This window comes from Emydura macquarii, unplaced genomic scaffold (assembly GCF_026122565.2).
Source record: "Emydura macquarii macquarii isolate MOO-44397 ecotype Brisbane River unplaced genomic scaffold, CSIRO-AGI_Emac_v2 contig_2890, whole genome shotgun sequence".
NCBI classification, from domain to species: Eukaryota; Metazoa; Chordata; order Testudines; family Chelidae; genus Emydura; species Emydura macquarii.
Window position 1 is genome coordinate 2,243,628 of NW_027133027.1, and position 25,406 is coordinate 2,269,033.

A 25,406-nucleotide genomic window follows, 5' to 3' on the forward strand; every position below is an offset into this window, starting at 1 on the left:
GTCTCCCAGGTTTAAGAAATTTAATTCAAACTAGAACAGGTGCAGAAAAGGGCTGCTAGGAGGATTAGAGGAAACCTACCTTATGAAAGGAAACTTAAGGAGCTTGGCTTGTTTAGCCTAATCAAACAAAGGCTGAGGGGAGATAAGATTGCTCTCTATAAATACATCAGAGGAATAAACACGAGGGAGGGAGAGGAGTTATTTAAGATAAGGGCCAATGCTGGCACATGAACAAATGGATATAAAGTGGCCATCAACAAGTTTAGGCTTGAAATTAGATTTCTAACCATCAGAGGAGTGAATTTCTGGAACAGCCTCCCAAGCGAAGCAGTGGGGGACAAAAAACATATCTAGTTTCAAGACTGAGCTTGAGAAGTTTATGGAGGGGATGGTATGATGAGGTTGCCTACAATGGCATGTGATCCATCTGCAACTGCTAGTGGCTAGCAATGGGACATTAGATAGGGAGGGCTCTGAGATATTGCAATGAATTCTTTCCCAGGTGTGTGTCTGGTGTGTCTTGACCATGTGATCCAGGTCTAACTGATCATCATAGTGGGGGGTTAAGAAGGAATTTTCCCCTGATCAGATTAGCAGTTCAGTTGTTATTAATGGAGGGGCAAACCGCCTTAGAGTAACAACTGACCTGAATTTTCACTCAGAACGTGATCTGATTTTTTATAGAAATTCCCAAAAAAGTGTAGTTAAAATTGATTTTACATACAGCTTTCCCAGGCCTCTACAACTCATGGACCCCAGTGAAAGTTGAAGTAACAAAATATCAGAAGTAAGTTTGTTCTCATGGTATTTCTGATGACCCAGCCCAAACCAGGAACTACTGGGCTTTTTTTTTTTTTTTTTTTTTTTTTTTTAAGAGAGATCTTAGATAACTAGACCAATTTCCAGATTAAACAGGTTCAGATAACATTTCTCACAAACATCTGAACTTTTGCACCCTTATGTAGAGTGCGTACAAACCAGTTAAAAATTGCCCATCACTAGCTAGTTCTTTGATATGACCCTTTGCCATGACTTCATAGTATCTTAGTGTAGAGTTGGATGATCCATAGTTAGGGGACTAGCTTAGTACTTGAGAGACCTGGTTACAGTTCTCTGCTCCACCATACATTTCCTGTGTGTCCTTGGATAAGCCACTTAGCCTCTCTGTACCTCAGTTCCTCATCTGTAAAATGGGTGTTGTGAGTTTAAATACATTAGTGATTGTGAGGTGGTCTGATACTATGGTGTTGTAGACCATATAAGTACCTAATATAGATAGTTGATAGGCTAGACTGTGCCATCCTGTCCCCCACAGAGGCTAACACAAGAGAGAGAATTGAGTTTATAACCTTACGGTTTCTGATGCATTCTGCCCTTGGTGGGGATTGACTTCAGCAGAAGTGACCAGCAGTCTAGTCCCAAGTCATACAGACTGCTAAGGTGCTTGGAGACCAGAGCCACCTACAGTGCCCGTATCTAATGGCAACTAACCTCTTTGGCGTCCTCCGGGCCATTGGTAGTATGTCAATGCCACCATTGGCTTGTTCATTGCCACTGCCTTCTGTGTGATGTCAGCAGCTTTCCATTCATAACCTACTTGTCCTACCTTATGGTGCACAAACCCTTCAAAGCACGTGCAGAGGGGCATTTCCACAGTGCAGGGTTCAATGTCACTGAGATGGCACTCTTCTCTTTCAGATTCACCCAACATGCATCCCTTTGTTTTGCCTCTCTCTACTGACATGGGGGTTGGTATGGTTCTCAACCATTACTCAGGTAAAACTCCCATTTAATTTACTGGGAATCTTTCTTGAATAAAGGCTGCAGGATTAGGCCCAATATGAATTAAAACATGTATGTGAATTGTATATGAGGAGTAGTAAATTTTAAATTCTTAAATGGAGCATTGGGAGGCAGTCTCAAAACTGAACTAGATTTGCAAAGATTGTTGTCAATAGTAATGTCTTCTTTTTGTAACTTGCATTTATTCAGTTTGTTGGTGCTAAATTGGCATCTAACAAGAAAACTCTTCCTGTCCACAATACTGATTTCCAGACTGCTAAAAATCATCAAGAAAAATCTGTTAAACGTTTATCATATTCCTTTTTTGATGATGTGCTCTTTAAGATATAAAGCGATTGAAGCAATTTAAAGGCTGGTAGACTGAAGCACACTCTTTAAATTTGTTAGTTTGCTCTGTGATGTGAATTTTGGCAAGGTTTTACAAATCTTATTTACTGTACTTTCATACCTCGATAGTCCCAGGGTGATGTCAGGAATGTAGGAGTAAACAAAACAGAAAGGTTTTGGTCAGTAAAGTGCAGACAGTACTTTTTCCTTCACATAAACAAGAAATTATTTGGCTATTTCCTGGGTTACAAGCAGCTTTTCATAAGCATTTCTGGCTGGAAATATAGTATTTTTTCCCAGTGACACTATTTTGTTTGACTTGGCAGACACTGTAATTAAGTCTATATATTACTTCTCTGTGCCATAGTATAATTGGCAGGCATTTCAAACCAATTTGTTTAGGTTCTTTTCTTACCCAACAAATTATCCAAAAATGGATAATCAGGACTTCATACTTTGCATTCCTCATCTCCTTTAAACCAATAAGAATGATGTAATGTAATCATTACCCCCCCCCCCCCCCCCCCCCACACACACACACACCCATCCACCCCTGTTTGGATTCTATAACAAATAAACTTTTTCCCCCTTTCTTTTTAGTGTTGCTTGTGATTGATGAATAGCTATCAAAACCTTGTTATCACAGTACTCCCCTTTCATTGTGTCACAGTGTATCTAGTCATGGTGACACCTAATTACATTTTCATTTCCATAGTGAAAGTTTTAATCATGGTCATTTTGTCCTCAGAATCATAAGTTGGGTTTAGAAACTGTGAATTCAGTCCTTTGATATTTGTAATACCAGGATGATATGCCCCCAGTGAAGATTCTATGGGAATTAACCTGCCATAGCTAGATGAAAAAGAACCCAAGGTATGCCACAATACAATCACACTGCAATGGAATTTATATTTGATAGTCTTTCATACAAAATCGTGAGACACTTCACAGCCAATATACAAATACAACTTGCAATATATCATGTAGGTACATCTGGTAGAACACAGGAGAAAGGTATAAAGATCAGACTAATTAAATATTGGGAAACTAGGAGATTAAAGGTGTATGACTGATGGAGAAGCATAGAAGAAAAATCTCATCTACCCTAGTGTCAAATTCAGTTCTGGGGTACATAGGCAGAGTTCCACTGAATTTGACCTAGGGAATGGCAGAGAGAGGAAAAATTGGAGTGAAGTCGTGTCTCACTGAAGTCAATGGGAGTTTTACAATTGGCTTTAGTGGGGGCCAGGATTTCACCCCTGTTCTTTGAGGAGAAGTTTGAGGAACAGGATGGAGAATGAAAGAAGTTTAGGTTATAAAAAAAAAAAAAAAAAGCTAGCAGGGTGAACAAATCTTTCACTAGCAGATCCTTTGGAGGAAGATTTTGAGGAAGACAGAAAGAAGTAGTTCAGGTTAGGTAGTGAGCCAAATCCTGCTTTCACCAACAAGCAACATTCCACATGGAATATAACCTTTCTCTCAGTCACCCCAATAAAAAGAGGCTCTTCTGATGTACAGTGCCAGGAAAGTAAAATAATAAAAAAATAAATAAAACAGCAGCCACCACTTATTGCACTAGAAAAATGACAGGAAGCTGTTAGTGAAACAAAGTCAACTATACACCTGGCATAAATGCAACCTATATAGGTTTTTTTAAATCAAAACTTAAAATATTAATATTTGCACTATTTTCTTCTCTCTACAGTAAACAAGGAAATAGATAAAAATATAAAATAAAAATATATTCAAATTGGGAAATATTGTACAAGCAGGTATTCTCTTTGTAGCTTCCCCACCCCTCCCCCCGCCCCCACTCTGGCTGAGAAATAGATCTAAAGATATTTGTCCTGGATAAACAGTTTAAATAAATACTTCAAACTTCCCAGGAAATGTAAACACACTAGTCTGGCAGGAAGGTTTATGGAGGCCAAAAAGCTTCTGTCTTTTTGATTGTTCTTTCTTTTTCTTTGTCTAGCCTGCTCCATCTAGAATTACGTAATCCCCTTCCAAACCAAAGCTCTCATTCTAACTAAACAGAGCAGGATCATTACAGGGAAGATTTCTGTTGTGGAAGTGGCTTATTTCATATTCTCACAGTGCCTTGTGGCTAGTGTGAAATATGACCACCTCACTACTGTAGAGTTGTTTCTTGGTGGCATGCAAGGAGTAAGGGTGACAAGAAATTTTAGGGAGTTGTATAAACCTGCAGGTCTGTCATTCTGCAGTCAAAGCACAATATTGCTCATTTGTAAGTAAGAATGTATTTAATTAGCTGAAGATTAATGCTAAAACAAATGACAGTTTCCCTAAGTAAAGCAGCAGTTTCAGTGCTTTCTGTATTTTGTTATATTATTAATTACCTATGTTTCCTGTGTGTGACACCTTCTCCTAACCAGAATCAGATGGGCCTGAACTGTAAAGTTTGGGATTATTTGGATCAGTGATTTTGGCTCAGCCCATTACAAACCTTGAGCTAGCCATAGAGTTCAGATCCAGATCTGAACTTCCCAAGTTACTGGATGTTTCGGTTTGTTATTCTAGGTCGTATCTGAATGATCCTCATCACTATGTTATCTGAGTGCCATAGATAGACTCTGGGGTTCAGCTAATAAGAGAAATAGGAGCTGGCCATAAAGCCTGGATCTCGATCCAAACTTTCCTAAAGTCTATGAGTTTAGTTTTGGAGAGCTTGGATTGGGTTTATCTTTATTATCAAATAAGAACACACACAGTTAAGAGTGAGTGTGAGTGTGTATGTCTTATTACTATTATTTATTTGTATTCTGACAGCATCTAGAGGTGCCATGCTATGTAGGTTCTTGAACCACCTTCATCACCTCAAGATCAAGCCCCATGGTGCTAGATACAGTACAAATATAACAAAAGTTTGCCCCTTCCCAAAAAGAGCTTGCAGTCTGAGTGTGAATAATGTGTGCGACTTTTCTGATTCACCTTTTTATTGACCTTGATGAGTTTTTTGTTGTTGGGAGGTGGAGCTGGGGGAAGGAGAACTAAAATATTTTTCCATCCCCCTTTTCCCCCATCATACAAGATTGCTGTATTACTGTATTACATTAGTCTAATGCAACAATCCACTATCCTGCCCAGATATTTATAATTAGTGTAACATTATGATTGAGTGACACATCAGCATTTCATGTTTATGTCTTTAAGAACAACGGTGTTAAACAGATCTGATACATTACAGTGTGCTGGTGGGTTGGTTTGTTAGAGAGTGAAGAGAGGAATATGGTTCTAATTTCCAAATGTGTAATTGGTTTCTTTCTCACAATGAATTAAAGCAAACCATATTTAAAAAAAATAATTGCAGCTTTTTTATATAAACCATATGTTGTTACAGTGTGGGAAACAGGCTAATCATTTCACAGGGAGAAAACAACAATTTTTATGTTTGTAAACAGTGCTGGTCAATAATGCTTGACATCACTTTGGAAGATATATTTTGATATATATATATAAATACATCTTACACCTGTGGATGTAAATTTCCTTCTTGATTATATCAGTGAGGCACTGAAGTCATTGCAATTATGCTGGTGTAAATGAGGGGAGAATTTAGCTCCTTGTACAGATATGTATAGTACAGTAGTTGGATCAAAGAAAGTGACAGGAAAGCACATTCTCCTTTGAAATCAAACAAGATTTAAAAAAATCAGAGAATCCCCTTCCAAGTTATCTCTATATACTACACACTTATTTTCCATTTAAGGGACCTAATTCTGCTCTGAGTTATACCATCGTGAATCTGGAGTATCTTCTTTGACTTCAGTGCGGTCAGTTCAGATTTTACATTGGAAAATGGGGGAGCAGAATTTGATCCAAGAAATTCATGTAGAATCCTACCATGTCTCAGTCAGCATAAGATTCACCCTCCATCCCCCCGCTAGCTCCTTTTCTTGATTATACATTAACACAGTAGGTACCTACTGACAAAAGGTTAAAGTGACCGCTTTCTCATAAAGTACCAGTTATTGTTTTGCCACGGATGAAGTCAAAAGGTTTTTTACAAGTGTTGTGTCCAACAGAACTGTAACCTAATACACTTACGACTCATGTTGTGTGTACCAGAATCTGCTAAAAACGCCTTCTATTTTCAGAAAAGAGAAACCTCGACAATTTTTTCCACTTTAGAGCCCCCATTTTAAGGATTTAAAAAAACGAAGGGTAGACTTTTGAAAGGTCGCCTTGAAACACACATGGCAAAATCATTCACAACAGAGGAGAGGGAGAGACTTTAAAAACTGCCGTAGGATGAATCCAAAAATAAGTGAGTCCGTGACCAAGAAGCTCTGCTTTTCCACCTCCTTTGAGCCACTACTATATCTGTAGCAGTTACAGGAAATCAGCTGGGAGTTTGCCTGGGAATACTCTGACACAGACAGAATTCAAACAAAGTTCTCTAGGTATGGAGTAGACCAGCACACCCAGTCCCTCTCCTAGCCTGCACTGGAATGGAGCTGTCACTCAGAATCCATTTGAAATTAAAAATATAAATGGTTCCCGCCCCATGTACTATAATAAGAAAATCCCTTTAAAGAAACCACTTCCTTACCTTATACTTCATATTTGCAGGCTTATACGGAGTAGTGTTGTGAAGCTAAACAAAATACATTGAGATCGCATGTATTTTTCCACCCATGTAATGTCTTATTGAACGAAAATGAAAATATTCCCAGTACTGCAGTTGGTTTGCCAGTCTAATTGTGAGAGTTCTCGGCGCTGCTGGATTTTCCCTGAATCTGAGCTCGTGTTGGAATTGATGGAGGCAGACTCTTGAACTCATTTGCATAGCTTCCTACTATTGGCTAAATGGGTAGAACTGCGGGGACAAGGTAGCGTGGATCCCACCCTCTCTCAAACTTCTGAAACGCTCCTTCCAGCACAGATCGTTGAACAGAATGTGAGTTTCTTTCTACCACGAAAGGGAAGAGGGAGAGAGAGAGAGATTGACGGTGAAATCTTTTAAAGATTAGCTCCGTTTTTCAAGAAATCAATTCACAAAACAAGTTCCGACAGCCCTGCTTCCTGTGACCTAGCAACTCCTTCATAAACCAGTTTCATTTCAAAGCCATTCGCCTCGCAATCTCCACATGAAATGGACCGTGGGAACAAAAGCTGTTCTGTCTGAATTACTCTTTTTTTACTCACCACCCCTGCTGATATCTCTTTTGGTCGCTGTGGTGTTTTTGTTCTTTTTCAAGGTTCAAAGTGCTCCCACTGTCAGATTGAAGCAAGCCCCTAAAATATTCTCTCTGATATGCCAGAGACCAGACACTAAAACTTTCTAAAAAATGTACTCTGTACCTACACAGGATTATTACAGTGATGATCAAACTGTGCAAGGCACTTTATAGACAGAATAAGATGCATATGATGTTCAGATGCATATATATATCAGATATATATTCATATTGTCTATCATGTTTTATTTGTATATATTAATATAAAATATATATGCATATATATACCAGACAATATACATCGGGTAGGCACTATGCCTTAGAGTAATGCTTTATGTTACATTTGAGCTATCTAATACTATTTTCTATTACATTTTCTCTGTAATCCTTTCGGTGCTAATTCTCTTGACCAGCACATTTGTATCTTTGTTTTTGAACAGTGAGGTTTTTCATTCCTGTCTTTCCCTTCCACCCCCCTCCTCCCCCGGCCCCCCCACCCTATGGTCTGTTAACAGACCAATCATTATCTCTTGAATCAAAATGCCAAGTGTTCACTTTGCATGGGAAAGGATTGTTATTTACATATTGATTAGACACTGGAGGGCAAGTTGGCTTTAATGATCTCTATGCCTGGTTTAAATTGTGATGGAGGTAAAATCACTATAGTTTAGTAGTAATTCCCTTCAGATTACTTGGGGGCAGGAAAGAGAAGGGAAGAAAATGTGACTTGATAGTGCCATGATTTATAACTCTGCCTCTTAGTCAGGCCTTGATGAATCCATTCCAGACACTAGCAGTCTTTGAGTGGGAAGAACTCCAGCTAGACTGGATGACCTGGACAGAAAATATTTTTTTTTCTGACCAACTTGGATCTAAGCCAGAAGTTCTAGGTCACAGATGGACTCAGATTGCTTCTAGTGGTCTAAGGAAAAAAGAGTAAGAGTGTGTCTTCTATTACCAAACTATAAAGATGACTCCATTTCTACAGTGTGATTAGAACCTCACTAATTCTCATGTGACTAAGCCACTAGCAAGGTCTCATGTTTTCTATATATAATGAAAGCTTAATAATAATAATACTGTACATTTCTATTATCCTATACTTACCATATATAGTGAAGTATTGTTTCAGATAATTAAAAGTATGCTTTATTTTGTTAATTTAATTTATAAGTCTTTGATACAATAGCTTTGATATTTGTTTCCCAGTTCGCTTACTCACTAAGGCTCTGATCCTGTACTTGACTCCACATCAGCACGATTGCTGCAATCAGTTTATAATTAACAAAATTCAGTAATCCACAATGGGTGTTCCAATCATTAATGAGGACTAGTGAGTTTCTGTGTGCTGATAAGGATACTTTAGAAGCCTGCCATGTTGCATTATAATTGTGCTCACAGCATAGTACTCTGACACTTAACATTGCTATTGCTTGGACTTCTGGTTTTGTTTGTTTTTTTTTCATTGCAAATTTTCAGAGAAATCATGTGAATTAGTTTATACATGGAACAGTTATTCAATGTCAATTTACAAAATACTGAAAGGTGCAACAATCAACATGTGATATTTCTATGGATGTTAGATGGACTTATTCCTAATGATTAGTAGAACATCAAAAAAATACTTAGAATAGCTTCAAAGGATAACTAACTAAAATTGTTTTGTGTCCACATAAATGAGAGAAAGCAAATAGCCAAGGAATATCTGAAAAATCTTTTGATGATTAAATGTATCCCATGTATGAACTTATTGTAACTGCAGTGAAAGTCTGTGTGTCTTTTTTTTTTATGGCCTGACATCCTCAGATATTTTTGCTTGACTCCCAGAGGCTTTGTGAGAGCATACAAATGGTGCCTTCTGGGCTACCTTCCTAAAGGAGGAAGGATGATCTAGTGGTCAGAGAATTAGCCTAGGACTTAGGAGCCCCAGGTTCAATTTCCTGCTCCATCACAGAGACTCCCTGTGTGACCTCGGACAAGTCTCTCTGTGCCTCAGTTTTCTCACCTATAACACGGGTATAATAATCTTCCCTCTCAGTGGGGTGTTATAAGAATAAGTACATTAGCTTGAGAGAGACCCAGGCACTACACTAATAGGACAAGATAAGTACCTCAGAGGCATAGAATTATCTTTCTGTCTTTTCCTAAACTTAAACCCACAATGTATTTGTTTCTCAGTTGACACACCAATAATAATACTGAGCACATAACTAGTGCTTTTCACGTTCAAAGTGCTTTAAAGCCAGTGAAAACTGATCACATGCAAAAAGATCTGACAAACCTGCCTTGTATTTTTTAAGATTTATTTCTTCTGATTTATTTAAAATGCTGTGTCCATGGTTAATATGCCATTTTTACTATGTTCTCTACATGCATGTTAATGTCAACTTTTGGTCAAAGGCAGAAAATATTTAAGGAAGCTGTTTATTACTCTGGATAGTGTGTATTAAAAGCTTGCATGGACTCTGCTGGAATTAAGTTTTGGGGTGTCAAACCTCAAAGTCCCAGTGGCCAACAACACTGAATGGGAGATTGTAATAGTTGCATTTTTTTTAAAATTGAAGAAATAAATACATACATTAATATGATAAAGGGAAGCTAGATAAAAACTCACACTGCTGCCCCACTAAAGCAAATCATTATCTTATTGCTCTGTGTTTTCAGACATGCCCTCCCGCTCTCTGGCCTACTCCTTTTACCATCTCAGGTTTGCTTTGAGCTTTGAGGTGGCTTTTAATTTCCCCAAGGGTGAAATGCTCCATCTTTATGCAACACTCCTAGCACAGTCTGCAACACAGGTGAGTTTCCCCAACACACCATGAATGTCAGAAATTAGATACAACTTGAAAGGGGCGATTGCAAATGTGATCCTGTAACCCTGACACATTGCTGAAAAATTAGACCTAACTGTATAAAGGGCATATCTGTGGTTAGTACAGCTACTTAGCTTTTCTTAATGACCTCGTAGATTGCAATGTCTTTACTGCATAGTATTGTATTACAGGCATAGATTTTTTACTCTGTTGTCTTGGCAGAGCAGTTAAATTATACAGTGTAATGTGCTTATGAGATGAAATCCTGGCTTTACCGGGTTTCCCAGATTGTTGCCTCTTTTGCCACAGGAAGCTAGAGAGAGACCAGAGTCTGCAGAGGGCCTTTAGGGAGACTGATGTTACTATATGAGCACTAAACTACCCTTCTTCTGCACAAAGCCCAACTAGTCATCAGACAGTATTCTGAAGCTGTGAGAAGCATCTTCCCCTCTTTACAATCTTGTTAGTGAGTCTTAAGGTTTAGCTTAAAATGAATATGGATATAGTGTGACTGCATTTCAGTGTGCAAACTACAGTTCTGATTATAGCGAAGGTCCATATACATGGCCTAATCCTGTAGCATTTATGTAGGCAACAATTCCTTTGGCATAAGAAATGCAGGAGTAATCCTCAGTGGAGTTGTTCTCTGGAGAATGGAATTACTTCACTGTAAGATAGTTCCATCCATGGCCAAAATGGTGGAATGTGATCTGCTGGGCAAATTTGTTACTGTTTTCATGAAGGAAATAACAAAAAGATGCCTCTGGCATGGGCAGAGAGGCTGCTGAGAGGCTCCTTTATGCCTCTTTCCCCAAAGCTAAAAAGAAACTATGACAAAGACTTTTAATTTTCTCCCAAAACAGCAAAATATTTGAGGGAAACTCACTGAATAATTTGTGTTTTAGCAAAGCACACACAAAAAAGGAGCTGTTCCCCCATTTTGGCCAATGGTGGGAATTTTTTCTATTCATTTCTAGTGCTGGACAGACAGATAAACAATTCATTACATGAAACAGCAGTGAGAACCTGTCTTGCTAGAGGGAGTTATAGGCAATGACTTCCTGTAGATGTCAAGTTTATATGCAAAGATCAAATAGAGAAGAAAATTAAATTACTGGAGTCAATTTTTTCTTCTACTTAAGGGATTATTCTTTGTCATTTTATCAAAGGCACTTTTTACCACAATTCCAGCTTACTTGGCTTGTTTTAGAACAGTATGTTTCCTAAAATAAATGAAATAATCTCACTGACATCCCACAGCCTTTCTTTATAAAGCACAAAAAAGTTGCTCTCTCAATTCTCAGCAAAGAGCCTTTTATCCAGAGGTTCTCCAGATTCCCTCATTTAATGTCCCAAGCCACCCCTGAATGCCTTGCTTGGTGACCCTGCTTCTGACCAAAAGGGGTAATGCAGCTCCCTTCAGTTTGACAGGGCTGCTTCCAATGGTAATTGAAACATAAAGGTTCCCTTTCACTCAGAGGTTATTTGTGATGCTTTCAAAATGAACGTAGCCTGAGGAACTTGGAAGAAGATTGGAACCGGAGCATTGCAGCGTGGTTCTATCTTTAAACCACCAGTCTGGTCCAAAGAGAGGTATTTAAATGACAGGTGAACCAGTCTGGATAAAAGATGAAACACACTTCCCTCTCCAAATCTTCATTCATTTTCAGAACCAAATTCAGATCCAGCTGAGCTGAATGCTGGGGACATGGATGCTCTAGTCAAAGATTAAATTTAGTGACTGCTCACATTGCTGTCTTGCTGATTCCAACCAGTGCCTCTGTCGTTTCTTCCTCCAAATGGAGTTCCTTTCTTGCTGCATGTTACTGAGCAGAAACAGGTCTTAGGTTCCAGTATGCATCCCAGAATCCTTGGCACTGTTTGCAGGAATGCTTCAAAGGAGGTGCTGTTGCAGCTGGCACACACAGTTCTGACCCACATCTAAAAGCCAAAAATCCTCACCACACCCAAATAAGCAGAAATTGTGGCGCCTTCTTGGAGGAGTAAATTGGTGAGCAGAATCGCCAAACCTAGGAAGAGCTGATCAGGACTGGTCTGTTGCTGGGTGATCAGAGTTGCCTGAGTGCTGTCCTGTGGTGACTCTTCAATATATGGTCCTGCAGGCAGCCATTTATCTAGCCTACGCTTAGGACCACCCCAAGCCAGCTCAAAATGAATCCCTGGAGATTCTGAAATGTTGTATCTGTTTAAAATTGGAATGACCAGAACAGCTCTTCTCTCAAGATTTCAAGTCCTGTTTTGCAAGCTTGAAAGTTTCACATAAGTCTCCAGGCATTGGATGATTGTTTGAACCAAACCTCTGCACCAGAGCTGGTCAGAGTTTTTTCCAAATTTGGAATAAATATGATCAGGATTTCTGAATCTTTTAAGGTTTACCCTTTTGTTAACTTCAAAAAACGAAAGGAGACTTTTCAAAAAGGAGCTGGGAAGTGAGGACTTCAGAAAGGGAGAGTGTCTTATCTTACACAGGAGTGGCTGTCAGCCACAATTTCAGCAAAAAGAGCTTTCTCTGTCCCTCCAAGTTCTCTCTAAGTATGTTCCTGGGTTTAGATCTGGTCCCAGGGACAGGCAAACGGTATGACTGCATGCAGCACCTCTCTTCTGTGGACCTCCTTACAAGCCAAAGTGCTGGGAGAAGTGTCAATTTCTTTTTTTCTTTAACCAGAAAGATGGTAAGGGTGAGAGTGGCAGGACCCTCAGAAAAAGGAAGGGTGTGTAGCAAGAACGTAGAGAGGAGAGGAAAGCAGTGGAGGCTTTGCCAGTGGAGAGCCTGGGGCACTTCCCCACTCTGAAAAATGAGAAAATAAAATCAGAATGAATTACATTTACCTTCATCCCAATGCTGCATGTTGCCTGCAGGTTTTGAATGGGATGAAATAGCTCTTTCAGATCCATTCATGGCAGCTGATTCAGTGCCTCAGATTGTACAGTGCACATGGTCACACATCAGTAAGGGGTTTCAAAGTAGCAGCAGAAGGAGGAATTGATCGAAAAAGAAAGCTGTCACAGTTCAGGGCAGCTGCACCTGTATTAACCCTCTGTAGTCTCTGAAGGGTACGCATTCTAAGTTCCTGGTTCCTCATACATCACCTCTCTTGGGCAAAGACTGGTGTTTCTCTCCCTTGTTTTTCCAGGCTGCACAGCTCCCTGCCTACCCTGTGGCATCTCCATCAAGCCAGAGTGCCTAAACAGGCCATCATCTATGCTTTGCATTTCCTTTGAAGGCTACAAACAACAGCATTGTTAGCAATCATAAATCACCACACAGCTCTTTATAAGCAAGCATGTCTGTTCTTCAGTGAAAGCATTACAGAGAAAACACACACACACAAAGTGAAAGAACCTACACACAGGCTCAAAGTTCATCAAAGGTCACCCCTCAGTCACATGGGCCTCAGTAGGCCAAACTCCTTCCAGTCCTTCCCATGAATGATTGGGGTCCCTCTTGGACAGAAGGTCCTGTCTGTTTACTGGTCAGCAAAGAGGCCCAGAGTCTGTTTAGAATGAAAAATCCTTTCTTTGTCTGTTGCTTTCTGGAGAATCCCATTGGAACTAATACAGGTGAAATTCCCCATGAGGTGGTGTCTCTCTGAAGGGGCTACAACCTGAGTAAATTTGCCTAATCACCCTGCCCCCCGCACCCCCCCCCCCGCCCGCACTATTCTTGGCTCCTGGAGGAGCTGTGGTCACCCACCCCAACAGAATTACATACAATCTCTAGCCCACGGTAATATAGACTTAATAGAGTAAGATATAAACTTAATAGAGTAAGATCTCCCAAAGATATTGGAGGAAATTGTCGTATCTGTCACAATGCTAACCACAGCCGAGCACAGAAGAGCACTCCGAAAGGGCCTTCATTAAGAAAGCTAAGACAAGTGACTGTACCCCAACTCCAATTTTTGACATCAAGCTGCTGCTGGATGAGAGGGACTGAAGAAACTAGAATCACGGTGGGCAATTCTTGCCCCTCTAAGGCTGTGAGATTGAGGCTGACTACTGTCCCCAGCGTCCATCTGCCCACCAAGCAGTATTCTTGAGAGGGCAGGAAGAATCCATGGTATGTGGGGAAGACTGGAGAAGGAATGGAATGCAAGGATGCAGCACTTGCTAGCCTGTTGCTTCCAAAGATACTTTAAAAGACTCATTCATTTCTGAAGCAAAGCAAGAGGTTTACCAATCCTCTCTGGAGAATACCCTCTTTTGTTTTCCCACCAGCGACAATAGCTTTTACTACATGGATTTAAAAAGAGACTTGCCTCCAGAAGGGTGGACTGCATGCCATTCAGCCCACTAGTGCCAAAAGGAAAAAAAACCAACACCACTCTTCAGAAGAAAAGCTGAGAAAAAAAACATGATTAATGAGAATGCAAAAAACTATCTGACTCTTGCTAACTCATGCTAGTGTGGATGAAGCATGACAAACACCATTCTCTTTGATGCAGCAGTTTTAATTAGAGGTGGATCCAACACATGTAGTTAGGAATAAGAATCACATTACTCTGAATTTCCCCAAATTTAGGCATGGTCAGATTCTGGATCCTACTTAACTGATTACAGAAATAAGTCTGAATATCAAAAAGTTCAGCTCCTGATCTGAACCATCCCAGACTTTGGGGAGATCCAGTGTTGTAGTTTGGTCCAATCTCAGCTTTTAATCAATGAGATATAGGACGGGTGGTATGCTATTCTGCTCTCTCCAAACAATGACATCTTTAGAACAACACCAAAGGTTCAGAATGTGTGGGTTTCAGTGGAGTCCAGTCAGGATGCCATAGCAATTTTATGAGTGTTTGGGAATTTCCCAGGTTCCTTTCAATGAGCATCTAAAGCTTAAATCAGTTTGACTTGTTAGGATTGCAGGAGGGTAGTCCTGCTGCCCGGGGATGGATATCATGAGGCTCATCAAAGTGAGATTTCTTTGTTGCGGACCTTTGGCAAGTCCATGGGAAGGTGTGTATGAGTGGACAAGTTGTTCGTGAGTGGGCTATGTAGGTAGTAGACAGTGGGTGGAAATGGAGGGGATGGTTCTTCTCCATACTGAACACTTTCATAGTTTGGAAATTAAGTATTCCACCACTATCCATGCCCCATGTTCACCTGCCCCTCTTTCCATGTCCTGCCAGGCTCTTCCCCCTTTCCAAGAACACCAGTCTCCACCTCCCTACTCCATACCAGGTAACACAACTCTGTGCAACCCAGTCTCCATGCCATACCAGTCCATGTCCACCATTTCAGTCCACTGGCTCCTCTCCATACTCTCTCACATTTCCTCCTCTCCACAAACCGCCCATCCATACATGCAGTCAGTAGGAGGTAAACATATATTTTTAAACATTTTAAGGTTTGCTTTGCATGCATGTGAAAACAGCTGTGTATGAATGTGGCTTAGGCAACAGGTAACAAGAAAGGTTGGGAGGAAGGAATGAGCAGGGAGGAGAATCAAAATACTACATCCTGCCACTTTTAAAGTAGATGCATCTCTGCAGAGAATTTCTGCCCCCTGGCCAGAGCACAAGAAGACAAGACCAGAGCTGTCTGCAGGATGGTTCAAAAAAAAAAAAAAAAGGCAAAACAACAAAGGATGGCTTGCATAAGCTGGACAAAAAACCCACAATCCTTGACTTTTCAAGTCTCTCTTGAACAGCATAGTCCTTCAGTTTTTCATATCCTCCTCCTTTTCTGATCTTGTGAGTGGGCTAGACACTTTCTCCCACAGCCTCTCCTCCAGCCTTCTCTTTGTATCCCTGCTTTCAGGAGTCTCTAGTTAACATTTGCCCCACCTACCATTAGTGTAAGCAAACTGCATTATCTTCATAACTCCTCCCAGACAGCCCCCTCAAAACACTACCAGGCACTTCTCCTCAGCCAGGCCAATAACTCACCTGCAGCATCTGTAGGCCAGCTCATTTTGTGAATGAGTCAAAAAGAAAAGTTGTTTTAAAAAAAAAAAAATTCAAAAAGCTCAGCAAGGGAAATTTTTAAAAACACCCTATGAAAATCGCCTTTGGTTTTTTCCTCAAACTTCCCATACAATTTCTACTTTTGGAATGAGATGTGCCTTGTGAAATTTCAGGAGGATTGGTTTCTACGGGGGAAAGTTGGATGGAGGGTTTATAATGGGAAGATAGCTGCTGCCTCCTCAGCGAGCTGATCCAGGTCCCACTGAAGTCAGTGGAAAGCCTCTCATTAATTTCAACAGGAGCTAAGTTAGGCCCATAATAACAGAGGATGATGCTTCAGTTTATTTGACACTGCATTTCTGATGGTTTGTTAAAAATCTCAGTTCAGTCTCACTGTGAACCCCCCTTCCCATAAAGGTTATTTAAAAATACTTATCTTTGGTGCCATCTACATCTCTTCATGTTCTTGTCCCTGTAATTTGTTCTTTAAAGGAGACTTCCTGATTTTATTTATTTTTGCAGTCATTCTAACAAAGAGTTATGTCTAACAATTTTTAGAGAAAAGAACAGCGTATTGCATTGTTTCCAGGACTCTCAGTACATAATACTGGAACAGAAGACACATGGGGACTTTGTTCCTTCTCTTTTCTAGTGCTGTCATTCATAAGCTCTGGATACTGGCATTGATATGGTATCCAAAGAGGAGGGAAAGGCCAAATCCTCTTCCCACTGGCAAAACTCCCATTGATTTCCCTGGGGCCAGGATTTGGGGGACACAGTGCAGTGGCCAGAGACTTAACTTTAATGTGTTTGACTCTGCTTAGCAGAGTGCATGTGGCGAGGAGAGAACACTGAAGATAGTCAGTCTCTTCAGCAAACAGCAGCAGGTCCATGTTTGTCCTGCCACAGGTCAGGAAGAGAAGCCTGTACTGCTGTTGCCAGCATCATTCCATAAAGTGCACACATGGGAAGCTGCAAGAGCAGCAGTTCAGTGGAAGCTCCTTACACACCGCCCCTCATGATGCAAATTAATTGTCAGTTCCTGAACTTCGGACTCTAAGAAGGTTTTCAGTCATGCTTCAAATGGGGATTCAAATCCATGATTCTTCAAACGTTTGAGTTCTCCATTATATCGTTGCTACTCAGAGCTGCCTCTTTAACTTGAGTGGAATATAAGAATGAGTTTCATTCAGTTTATTATGTTAGAGGATGAAAGTTTGGAGGGAGAGTGGGGCTGAGCTTCAGGCTAGAGAGGCAACTCTAATATCAACGTGGCTTTGAGAGACAATCTGAGCAACTTTCCTCTCTCTGGACAATGTGTAAATGCTGTAAAAACACTTGGACAAAGATACCCTTCAATGTCAGGGGGCCATTTAAACATTAGTAGACAGGATGCCATGGTGCTGGGCACTTGACAGACAGATTACTCTAGAGACTCCAGCGAAGGATTAAGTCAGGTACAGTGTTTGTTCAAAAAGCAGCCTGCCAGGTATGATGATAAATCCTACTTGCTTATTGTTTGGGAAAGGGAATTGCCAAAATCTGACCTGGGCAGGTTGCTTCTTGAGCAACAACTGTGTACCTGACTAAATCCTTAATGATAAATCCTATAGCACCCCTGTAGTTTTATATGCTGTAGGTAGCTACCTGAATCACTAACGTTAAGGCCAATCATGGGTTAGAAGAATGTGTATACAGTATATGTACGTAGTATTGAAAGATTTGAGTTAAAACAAGATGATGAGTGAAATGTCCGTATCTGGCAATGCTACCATTCCATTTGTCACCCTTTGTCAGAGACGGTTCATTTTTCTAGTGCCGACAGACTCAGAACAATCACTTCAATGAGAGAAGGATGCACCTAAGATGCTTGTGTGCCGCCAGCCACTCAAACTAACTGGCAAAAAAAAACAACCCAGGAAAAATTACATTTTTAGAAGCAATAATGTCTGGGAGGAGGAGGGGAGAAGTATCTTGAAATTTGTAGACAAGCAGGGAGGGAGGAGAAAAAAAATAAACAAGGAAAGAAAAACTGTGTGAAAGAAGTGGGGAGCTGAATTTTCCATTTTTATGCAAAACAATAAGAAGGAGATATTCAAAGGCACAAGGAGAGTTAGGCATCTAATTCCCATTGGAAGTCAGTGGGAACTGGATGCTTAAGTCCCTTTTGTGTCTCTGAAAACATCCCCTCTTCTTGTTTTTATATTTAAAATATTCTGTCAGTTTACGTAAGTATGATAAATCAGAAAAATATGCTTCTAAAATACCAACTCAATCTTGTTTAACAGCTATAGTAACTTTGTGAAGACAGACAAACTTCTGTTAAATTAAAAGGAAAAAAAAAAATCACACCATAAAGTTATGTAAGTTTCTATTTTAAAATCATCTGGTCCTAATTTACGAAAGTTACTGCCTCGGAGCTATTGCCAAAGTGCTACATTTGATTTATGGAAATACTTTTAGCACATTTTTTCCCATCATGCTATTGTAGAATATATTTACTGCTCTTTTGTTAATAGAAAAATTACGGACTTTAAAAAACAAAACAAAACAAAAAATCCAACCTTTAAAGAGCTCAATGAGCTCTTATCATAACATGCCGTAAGATGTGCTGGTAATAAGGAATCTAGTAAACAGTGCCCTGTGTTTAGGTACATTCCATTGCTAACCATTAAAAAATCAACAACAAAAACCAGATAGTACAGCATGGAGGGTGCCCAGAAAATAGTCCATTAAAATGTATCTAAAAATATCAATCTAAACAACATTTTTCCCCCTGAAATGGGTTTGGGGGAGGAGAATCTACTGGGTGCTTGCATGCATAGAGTTAAGTGGTACTTAAGTCCATCCCCATTCAGCAAAGCACTTAAGTGCTTAAAGTTAAGCATGGGCTTACATGCCTTGCTGAATTGGTGTCCTAGCTAGTAACAACATAAATCTGTTCTGAACCTTTTTTTGCCTCTTAAACCGAACCAAGACCGAGCTTCTTAAGACTCGAGTTTTTGAAGGATCTGAAAAGATTGTTAGCTTTTTCCCCCACATCATTTTTCATCTTCACTAGAAATAGGTCAAAGCTGCAAATTTTGGATATGGAGCTCAGTGTTTTCAAACACAAGGTATTTGGATGTAAGGTTCCGGTTGAGTCCTTTCTCTAATTCTCATGCTTCTCTGCATCTAACTGAATCTGGAATGAGAAGTGTTGAAGTATGACAAGATAAGGTTTTTTTTTCTGGTATAGGCACAATGCAAATAATAATATTTTTATCCTGAGCTAAAATAGGCAGTGCTAGAAACCTCATGAGAAAGCGGTGGTGATTTAAAACTAATTGGGATGTGATCCAGTCTAGTCAAAGCACTTCTCCTTCTCACCCAACTACATAACGCAACTGTTAAAGTACATGTGACACTCCTTACTGTCTGCTTTCATAATGCTCTCTCTTGTTTCTCTCTCTGCATGCTTCCATGTTGATTCCTGGATCCAAACTTAAGGCCTGTTTAAGTTATGGGAGTCTTTCAACTGAGTTCACTGTTTTGGATCAGTCCATTTTATGAGACCATAAGCTCCCACTCAGTCTAGGATCCATGGATTGTGCTGACTGCCTTTCTCCACACCTGCTGTCCTTATCTTATTTCCAGCCATACTTTTCTAAGCTCAAGGAATTTAGAGGGCTAGGCCCTGATCCAGAAAGCCATCAGGCCCTTCTGATGAGCTTCAGACAAGCATTGAAATGTTTAGATGCCTTTCTGAACCAACCCAAACGCTGAAGTTTTCAAGGTCCATCCATTATTAAATGTGACTGAATTCACTACGTTACCATGCTTGGTGCTTGCAAAACAGCAGCTGAATATGCTGCAATTTGAGTCACGGACATAATGGGGTGAAATCCTGTCCCTATTGAGGTCAGAGGGAGTCTTGCCACAGACTTCAATAAGGGGAGTACTTCACCTAGATAGAGAAAAGAATTTTATTAGGCCATCCTTTCCTTCTCTCTGTCAAGAGAGGTCTGTTCCCTATTGTACATTTAGTAGTGGCTTGCCACCAGGCCTCCATGTAATTTCCCAAGTTTTGAAAGTATTTCAGTTTTCTTTCTGGTATATAGAAGATTTTGTCTTTTATGCAAAACCAAAAATGGTGAGAAACAGGAAGCATTTTATCACACACAACTAAAAGATCCTGGCTGAGATAATTTCCCTTGCACTCATCAAATAAAAGCTCCACCAAAACATCTCTAATGCTTCTGTCATACAGATGTATGTGAGCCACTGATGAAGAAATGAATTGCCTCGAAGAAAGGAAAGGTGAGGAGGTAAAGGGGTTGCAGAGGTCACGGCTAGGAAAAAGAATGATTCAGTGCTGGTCTCTGTGGGGCTGGCATTTTTGTTTGTAGGTCAAAGTCAGTGTAAAGTTGTAAACTTCTTGCTGTGTCCTGACCTGGATAGGAGATAACTGCACAAGCCAAGCAAAACACTAAAGTCTAAATTTAATTTGACACACCATGAAAATGAGACAATTGTGTGCTAGCTGGTTAGGGTCCAGAGATGTCACCTCCCATTACTATCATTTGGTGGGTGGCTGCCAGCATCTGTCCATTTTCACAGCCCAATAAATACTATGGAAGACTTCGGCAGCCTGAGGGAGAGTGGAGCTTTGTTTTTCTGGAGTTAATCTCCTTGAACCACTTCCTGTTTCTACTGAAGAGATTTCTTTTTAATGCCTTTTTTTGTTTTTGTTTTAATGACCAGTGTTCTTGTGGCAGTTTCCAGGTCTCACTGAAAGGTCAGATCTGCTTTTCTCTTTGCCTTCCATTCATATGGTAAGTAGCAATCACTCCTTCCCAAGGGCCTTGCGGCTGCTCTCTTTGCTGACCTCTGTTCTGTTCTTTGAGTTTGACAATGGCCCTTCCATTCTTGTACTCTTTGGGAAAAGAGTCCCTAGGGAACTCACAGTGAATTTAGATCCACACATCCAATTCTTGCCATTTATAATTACTTTACCAAAGGGTTTTGGTAAATAAGTGTGTCCAAACTACATAAACTTTCAGCCCTTTCTTTGCACAGTAATATAAACAAGGACATCTGAAGTGAGGAAGCATTTTTTCCACCTGCTGCTTTTAGCAGCTTCCAAATGCTCTTATTCTAGTTTACATTTATTTCTTTCTCAAAGGGATTTCCCATGTTTAAAAAAAGAAAAAGAAAAAGATGACATAAGTTCATGTCCCATCCAGCACCTTCATGGACCTAACTGTATGTATATGAGCATCCCTGCATAAGGTTAAATATGTAAGGCATGCTGGTTTTTAAAAATACGTATCGCAGAAAGTATATTTAAATGGGTATGTACACGAGGGACATAATTCTGTCCTCAAATAGGGCCTGATCCTGAGAGGTGCTGAGCACCCACAAATTTTATTACAGCCAATGGGATTGATAGGGGATCATCTCTTGGGACTACCCAACACGCTGATGAAATTTACAATGAAGGCCAGCGAGAGTTGTGCTCTGGCTTACAGGGACAGAATTCTGCTCAGGTCCTTTAAAGCAATAAAGCTGAAAATAGAATTCTAAACTGAAAATGTGAGTGACCAGTTACTTATAGAAAAACCTGCTGGGAAGGGGAGGTCATCTTAAAAATGGGTGCAGCCTTCATTTTGGCAACTGAAGGCTTTTGCCCACCTCTCCCAAAATCACGTCCAGTTAGAGATAACTAGTTTACTTCCAAAGTTTAACCTACTTTGTTACTAGAGTTGGGTGAATAATTTGCAATAAATAATATATTCATTGAGTTTCATCTCCCTTTTCTATTCATTAATTGCCTTCAAACAAATTGCATATTTTTAATTTTTTTTAATTTAAAAAGTATTAGACTTTTTCATAATGAGCGCCACATTTTAATAGAGAGATGATCTTCTGGACAACTCCCCTCTCATTCACAACTGCACATTACAATTCCATTTTAATCCCAGAACATATAACATCTCTGTGGCAGCTGCAAACATTGCTTACATGAATAAGAACATTAGGAAAGTTTTCGGTGTATTTGATCTGTCTTCTAATGTAGTTTAGCAGCTGTAATTAAGGAGGAGGAGTGAACACTATACAACCATCAGTGTTATCCATAGACCACATTTTGGGAATTACTGTTACAAGGAAAACCCTCCAGAATCTAAGTACATATTATCACTGAAACACAGAAGACAGAGCTGTAAAAGACCTATTAGATCAACTAGCCTATCTCCCTCTCATGCAGGATTATTTTCTGTTTACTATACAAAGGTTTTGTCCAGCTTAATCTTATGTCCAATACCCACTTCTTTTGGAAGACTATTGCAAATATTTTTTCCCTTTTAAAAATTTTCCCTCTCTTACCTCCAGCAACTATCCAACCCTCTGTCTCAGAGAAGTTAAATCAAAACAAAACTTGTAGAAGAACCTATAACAAAAGAATGATCTGAGCATCCCCAAAGGCTCTGGATCAGATCAATGATGGGTTTGTATCTTATTTATTTATACGAATCTCAATGGTGCTTCTCACAACGGAATCTGAATTGAACCTCACAATAATCCTGTGAGGTAGGTATTAGTATTGCCCTTATTTTGCAGATAGGAAAACTCAGGCAGAGAGGGCTTAAATGATTTGCCCAAGATTACACATGAAAACTGAAGCACGGCTGGGACCCAGATTTCCTGACTCTTCAGTTTGTGCCTTGTGCACAAGACCATCCTTCTCTCTGCTTCTAAAGCTAAATGACAAAAGTTTGGAGATTTGGTTCACTTAGGCATGCAAAGGTTTCAGGAGGGGATTTTTGAGGGCAATGGCAAATAGAAAGTCCATTGAAGGTGGAGTACCTGACTGCCCTTTGTTCCTTTGAAAAGTTTCTCCTAAATGTTTATGCCAAGCATGGCCAAGCTACTTGAACATCGTGCAAGATTTAGCTAGAACTCTTGTAAGAAAAGGCTTTCTTGTGCGATTTTTCAGCTCTCCTGCTCTGGGATGAGTTAATGCTGGAGGAAGCAGAAAATGGTAATCACAAATGAAACATCATTATTTTTAAAATGATTGAAAGTGTTCTCAGATCTCAAAATTCTGATCTGGTTCCAGTTAAAACTTTGGTGAGGGTTGTGTGGGGAGGTGGAGATACTTATTATTATTCAGACGGTTTCGTGACCCTAAATATTCAGGCAAGTGGAAATCCATCCATTGTAGAATTATCACAGCCTGTTTGCTCAGACTGCCACAACTTTTATCATTTTTATCTCCTGTGCATACAAGTGGCCCCTCCCTTCTCCAAAGAAGGAAAAAAATGATTCAGTGCAAACATGCATTTTAATCCTAAAAGTAGGCATTGACCTTTTCTGAAGACTTCTGAAATGCCCATTCACTTGAGGAATATATACAGAGTGCAAGGATATAGTAGAGAAAAACTAGTCTTTTTATTTTGTTTTATGTTTTTTATCTCTTAATAATTTGTATCATACATTTTTAAAAAGTTAGCATTGACTCTGCTCAGCTGTGTAGTAATGTCATTTTCCCTGCATCAGCAAACAATTATTATAATTTCAGTGCTATTAAAGTAATTGATTGAAACTAGAGAAATGTGACCTCACTGGTGCTTAAAGCAAAATCACACTTTAGATAGTGACTTCTCAGTTATCCGCTCACATTCTAGATTTCTAGAATTTAAAAGGATATGGTTTTGCTTCTATCTAGGCTGCAAAGTTTAGCAAAAAAAAGTTTTGTACAGAAATGATTTTAAGAAAAGTTATTTTGTGCCATTTATAACAAATGTTTCAGCAATCTTTGTTTTAGAATGCAGAAAAGACTGGAAACCACTGGTCAAGATGTCTGAGCTGCATCTGGCCAGTGGTTTAGGTCCAGTCCTGCAAGCACTCACCACCGGGCACAGTAGATTGGTGCTTCACTAGGACTGGGTCCAGTAACATTTGGATGATCTGCCCCCTAAATGTTTTCTAAATCCTGTTCATGACTTGGACTCTTACCATTATGTAATTTTTAACTGACTGTCAAAAGATTAAGGTAATTAAAATTACTTAAGGGATAAATGTTCACAGGGCAGAAGGATATAAAGCAGTAAATAGCTTCTGAGCGTGGTTCAGGGCCTTTACTCAATCTTTAATTAGACAAAATTTCCATTAAAATCAAAGCCCCCTCTCAGCCAAATCTTGGGATTTTTGTGCCCTGTAGCACATAACTGTATAGATGCTTTGCAGCTTGGCCCAACTCCATGGTTGTGAAGCTACAGAGTAAGGAATCCTTGTGTAACGTCCAGTTGGCTGGCAGACACCTGCCCAGAAAGTGGAGTCTGATACTTTGCTCTCGTCGGCCCTTTTAAATGAATGTCAAGTGTGTGAAGTGCCCCATTGACTCCACTGGGAACTAGTCTCTTGGCTGACTCATGGAGAACTGTGGAGAACTTATACAGGCTTCATACTCCTTACTATATAGAAGAAATCCAGATGAGGATCCCTCCCACTAAAACTGAGGCGAGGGGAGAATTTCTCCCAGACTGCCTCCATACTTAGATATTTTTTGGAAGCCTTAGGAATTTCTTTCCCCCCAGTGTGACACTGCAGTAAATTCTGGGAGCCCTCTGTGAGAGATCTGGTTGGAGACACAGAGAAATTATTTTGTATGAAAGCCTAGCCCACTACAAACAATTTAATGCGTCGTGACCATTAACCAGCCACGGAGCCTCTCCATGCTCCATTCCACAGAGAGCCAACATAGAGCTGATGTGCAGGAATAAGGAGCTAAAACGTCCTTTCCTCCCAATAAGAGAGGGTTGGGGTTTGGCTTTGAGTGAAGACTAAAAAAATTGTCTCTCGGGGCTTGGAGACCTAGTGCACGGCATATCAGGCTATAAATCTACAGCACACTACCCTGCTTTGCATTAAATTGACATATGGAGCTGCTGAATACTAAAAGTTCCCTAGTGTGCTTTGACCTACTGCTGTTTGGAAATTTGGTTGATGTTTTTCTTTCCAGGTGAAGGTTTGAAAGCTCCCTGCTGCTGCTGCTGCTGCTTCCTCTGACCTGCCAGTGATGTCATCTGCAGTATTGTTGTAGCCATGTTGATCCCATGATATGAGAGAGACAAGGTGGGTGAGGTGGTATCTTTTGTTGAACCAACTTCTGTTGGTGGAAGGGACAAGTTTTGGAAGGTAACCAGAGTGTCACAGCTAAATACAAGATGGGACAGACTGTTAGCATGTAAAATTAAAAAGGTTGTGGAAGATTCTTTTAAACTAAGCGCTGGTGGAAAGCTGTGGAGGAGCACATGGTTTGAGTGGAGACATCCCTTAAGGATGAATTTATTAAA

The 25,406-nt window shown here is 40.0% G+C and overlaps 1 protein-coding gene across 2 annotated transcripts in view; it reads right to left on the reverse strand.

Annotated features, from left to right (window-relative positions):
- Positions 1-25,406, reverse strand: part of NEDD9 (neural precursor cell expressed, developmentally down-regulated 9) — a 104,192-nt gene that overhangs the window by 49,389 nt on the left and 29,397 nt on the right. The window contains exon 1 of one of the 2 annotated variants that reach the window (XM_067568333.1): positions 6,704-6,853. The exons of the other annotated variant lie outside the window; for it this stretch is intronic. Coding sequence (XP_067424434.1) covers positions 6,704-6,715 — 12 coding nt within the window. The 5' untranslated portion in view covers positions 6,716-6,853. Of the gene's footprint in view, positions 1-6,703; positions 6,854-25,406 lie in introns of those variants that run through there. 2 annotated transcript variants of the gene reach the window in all.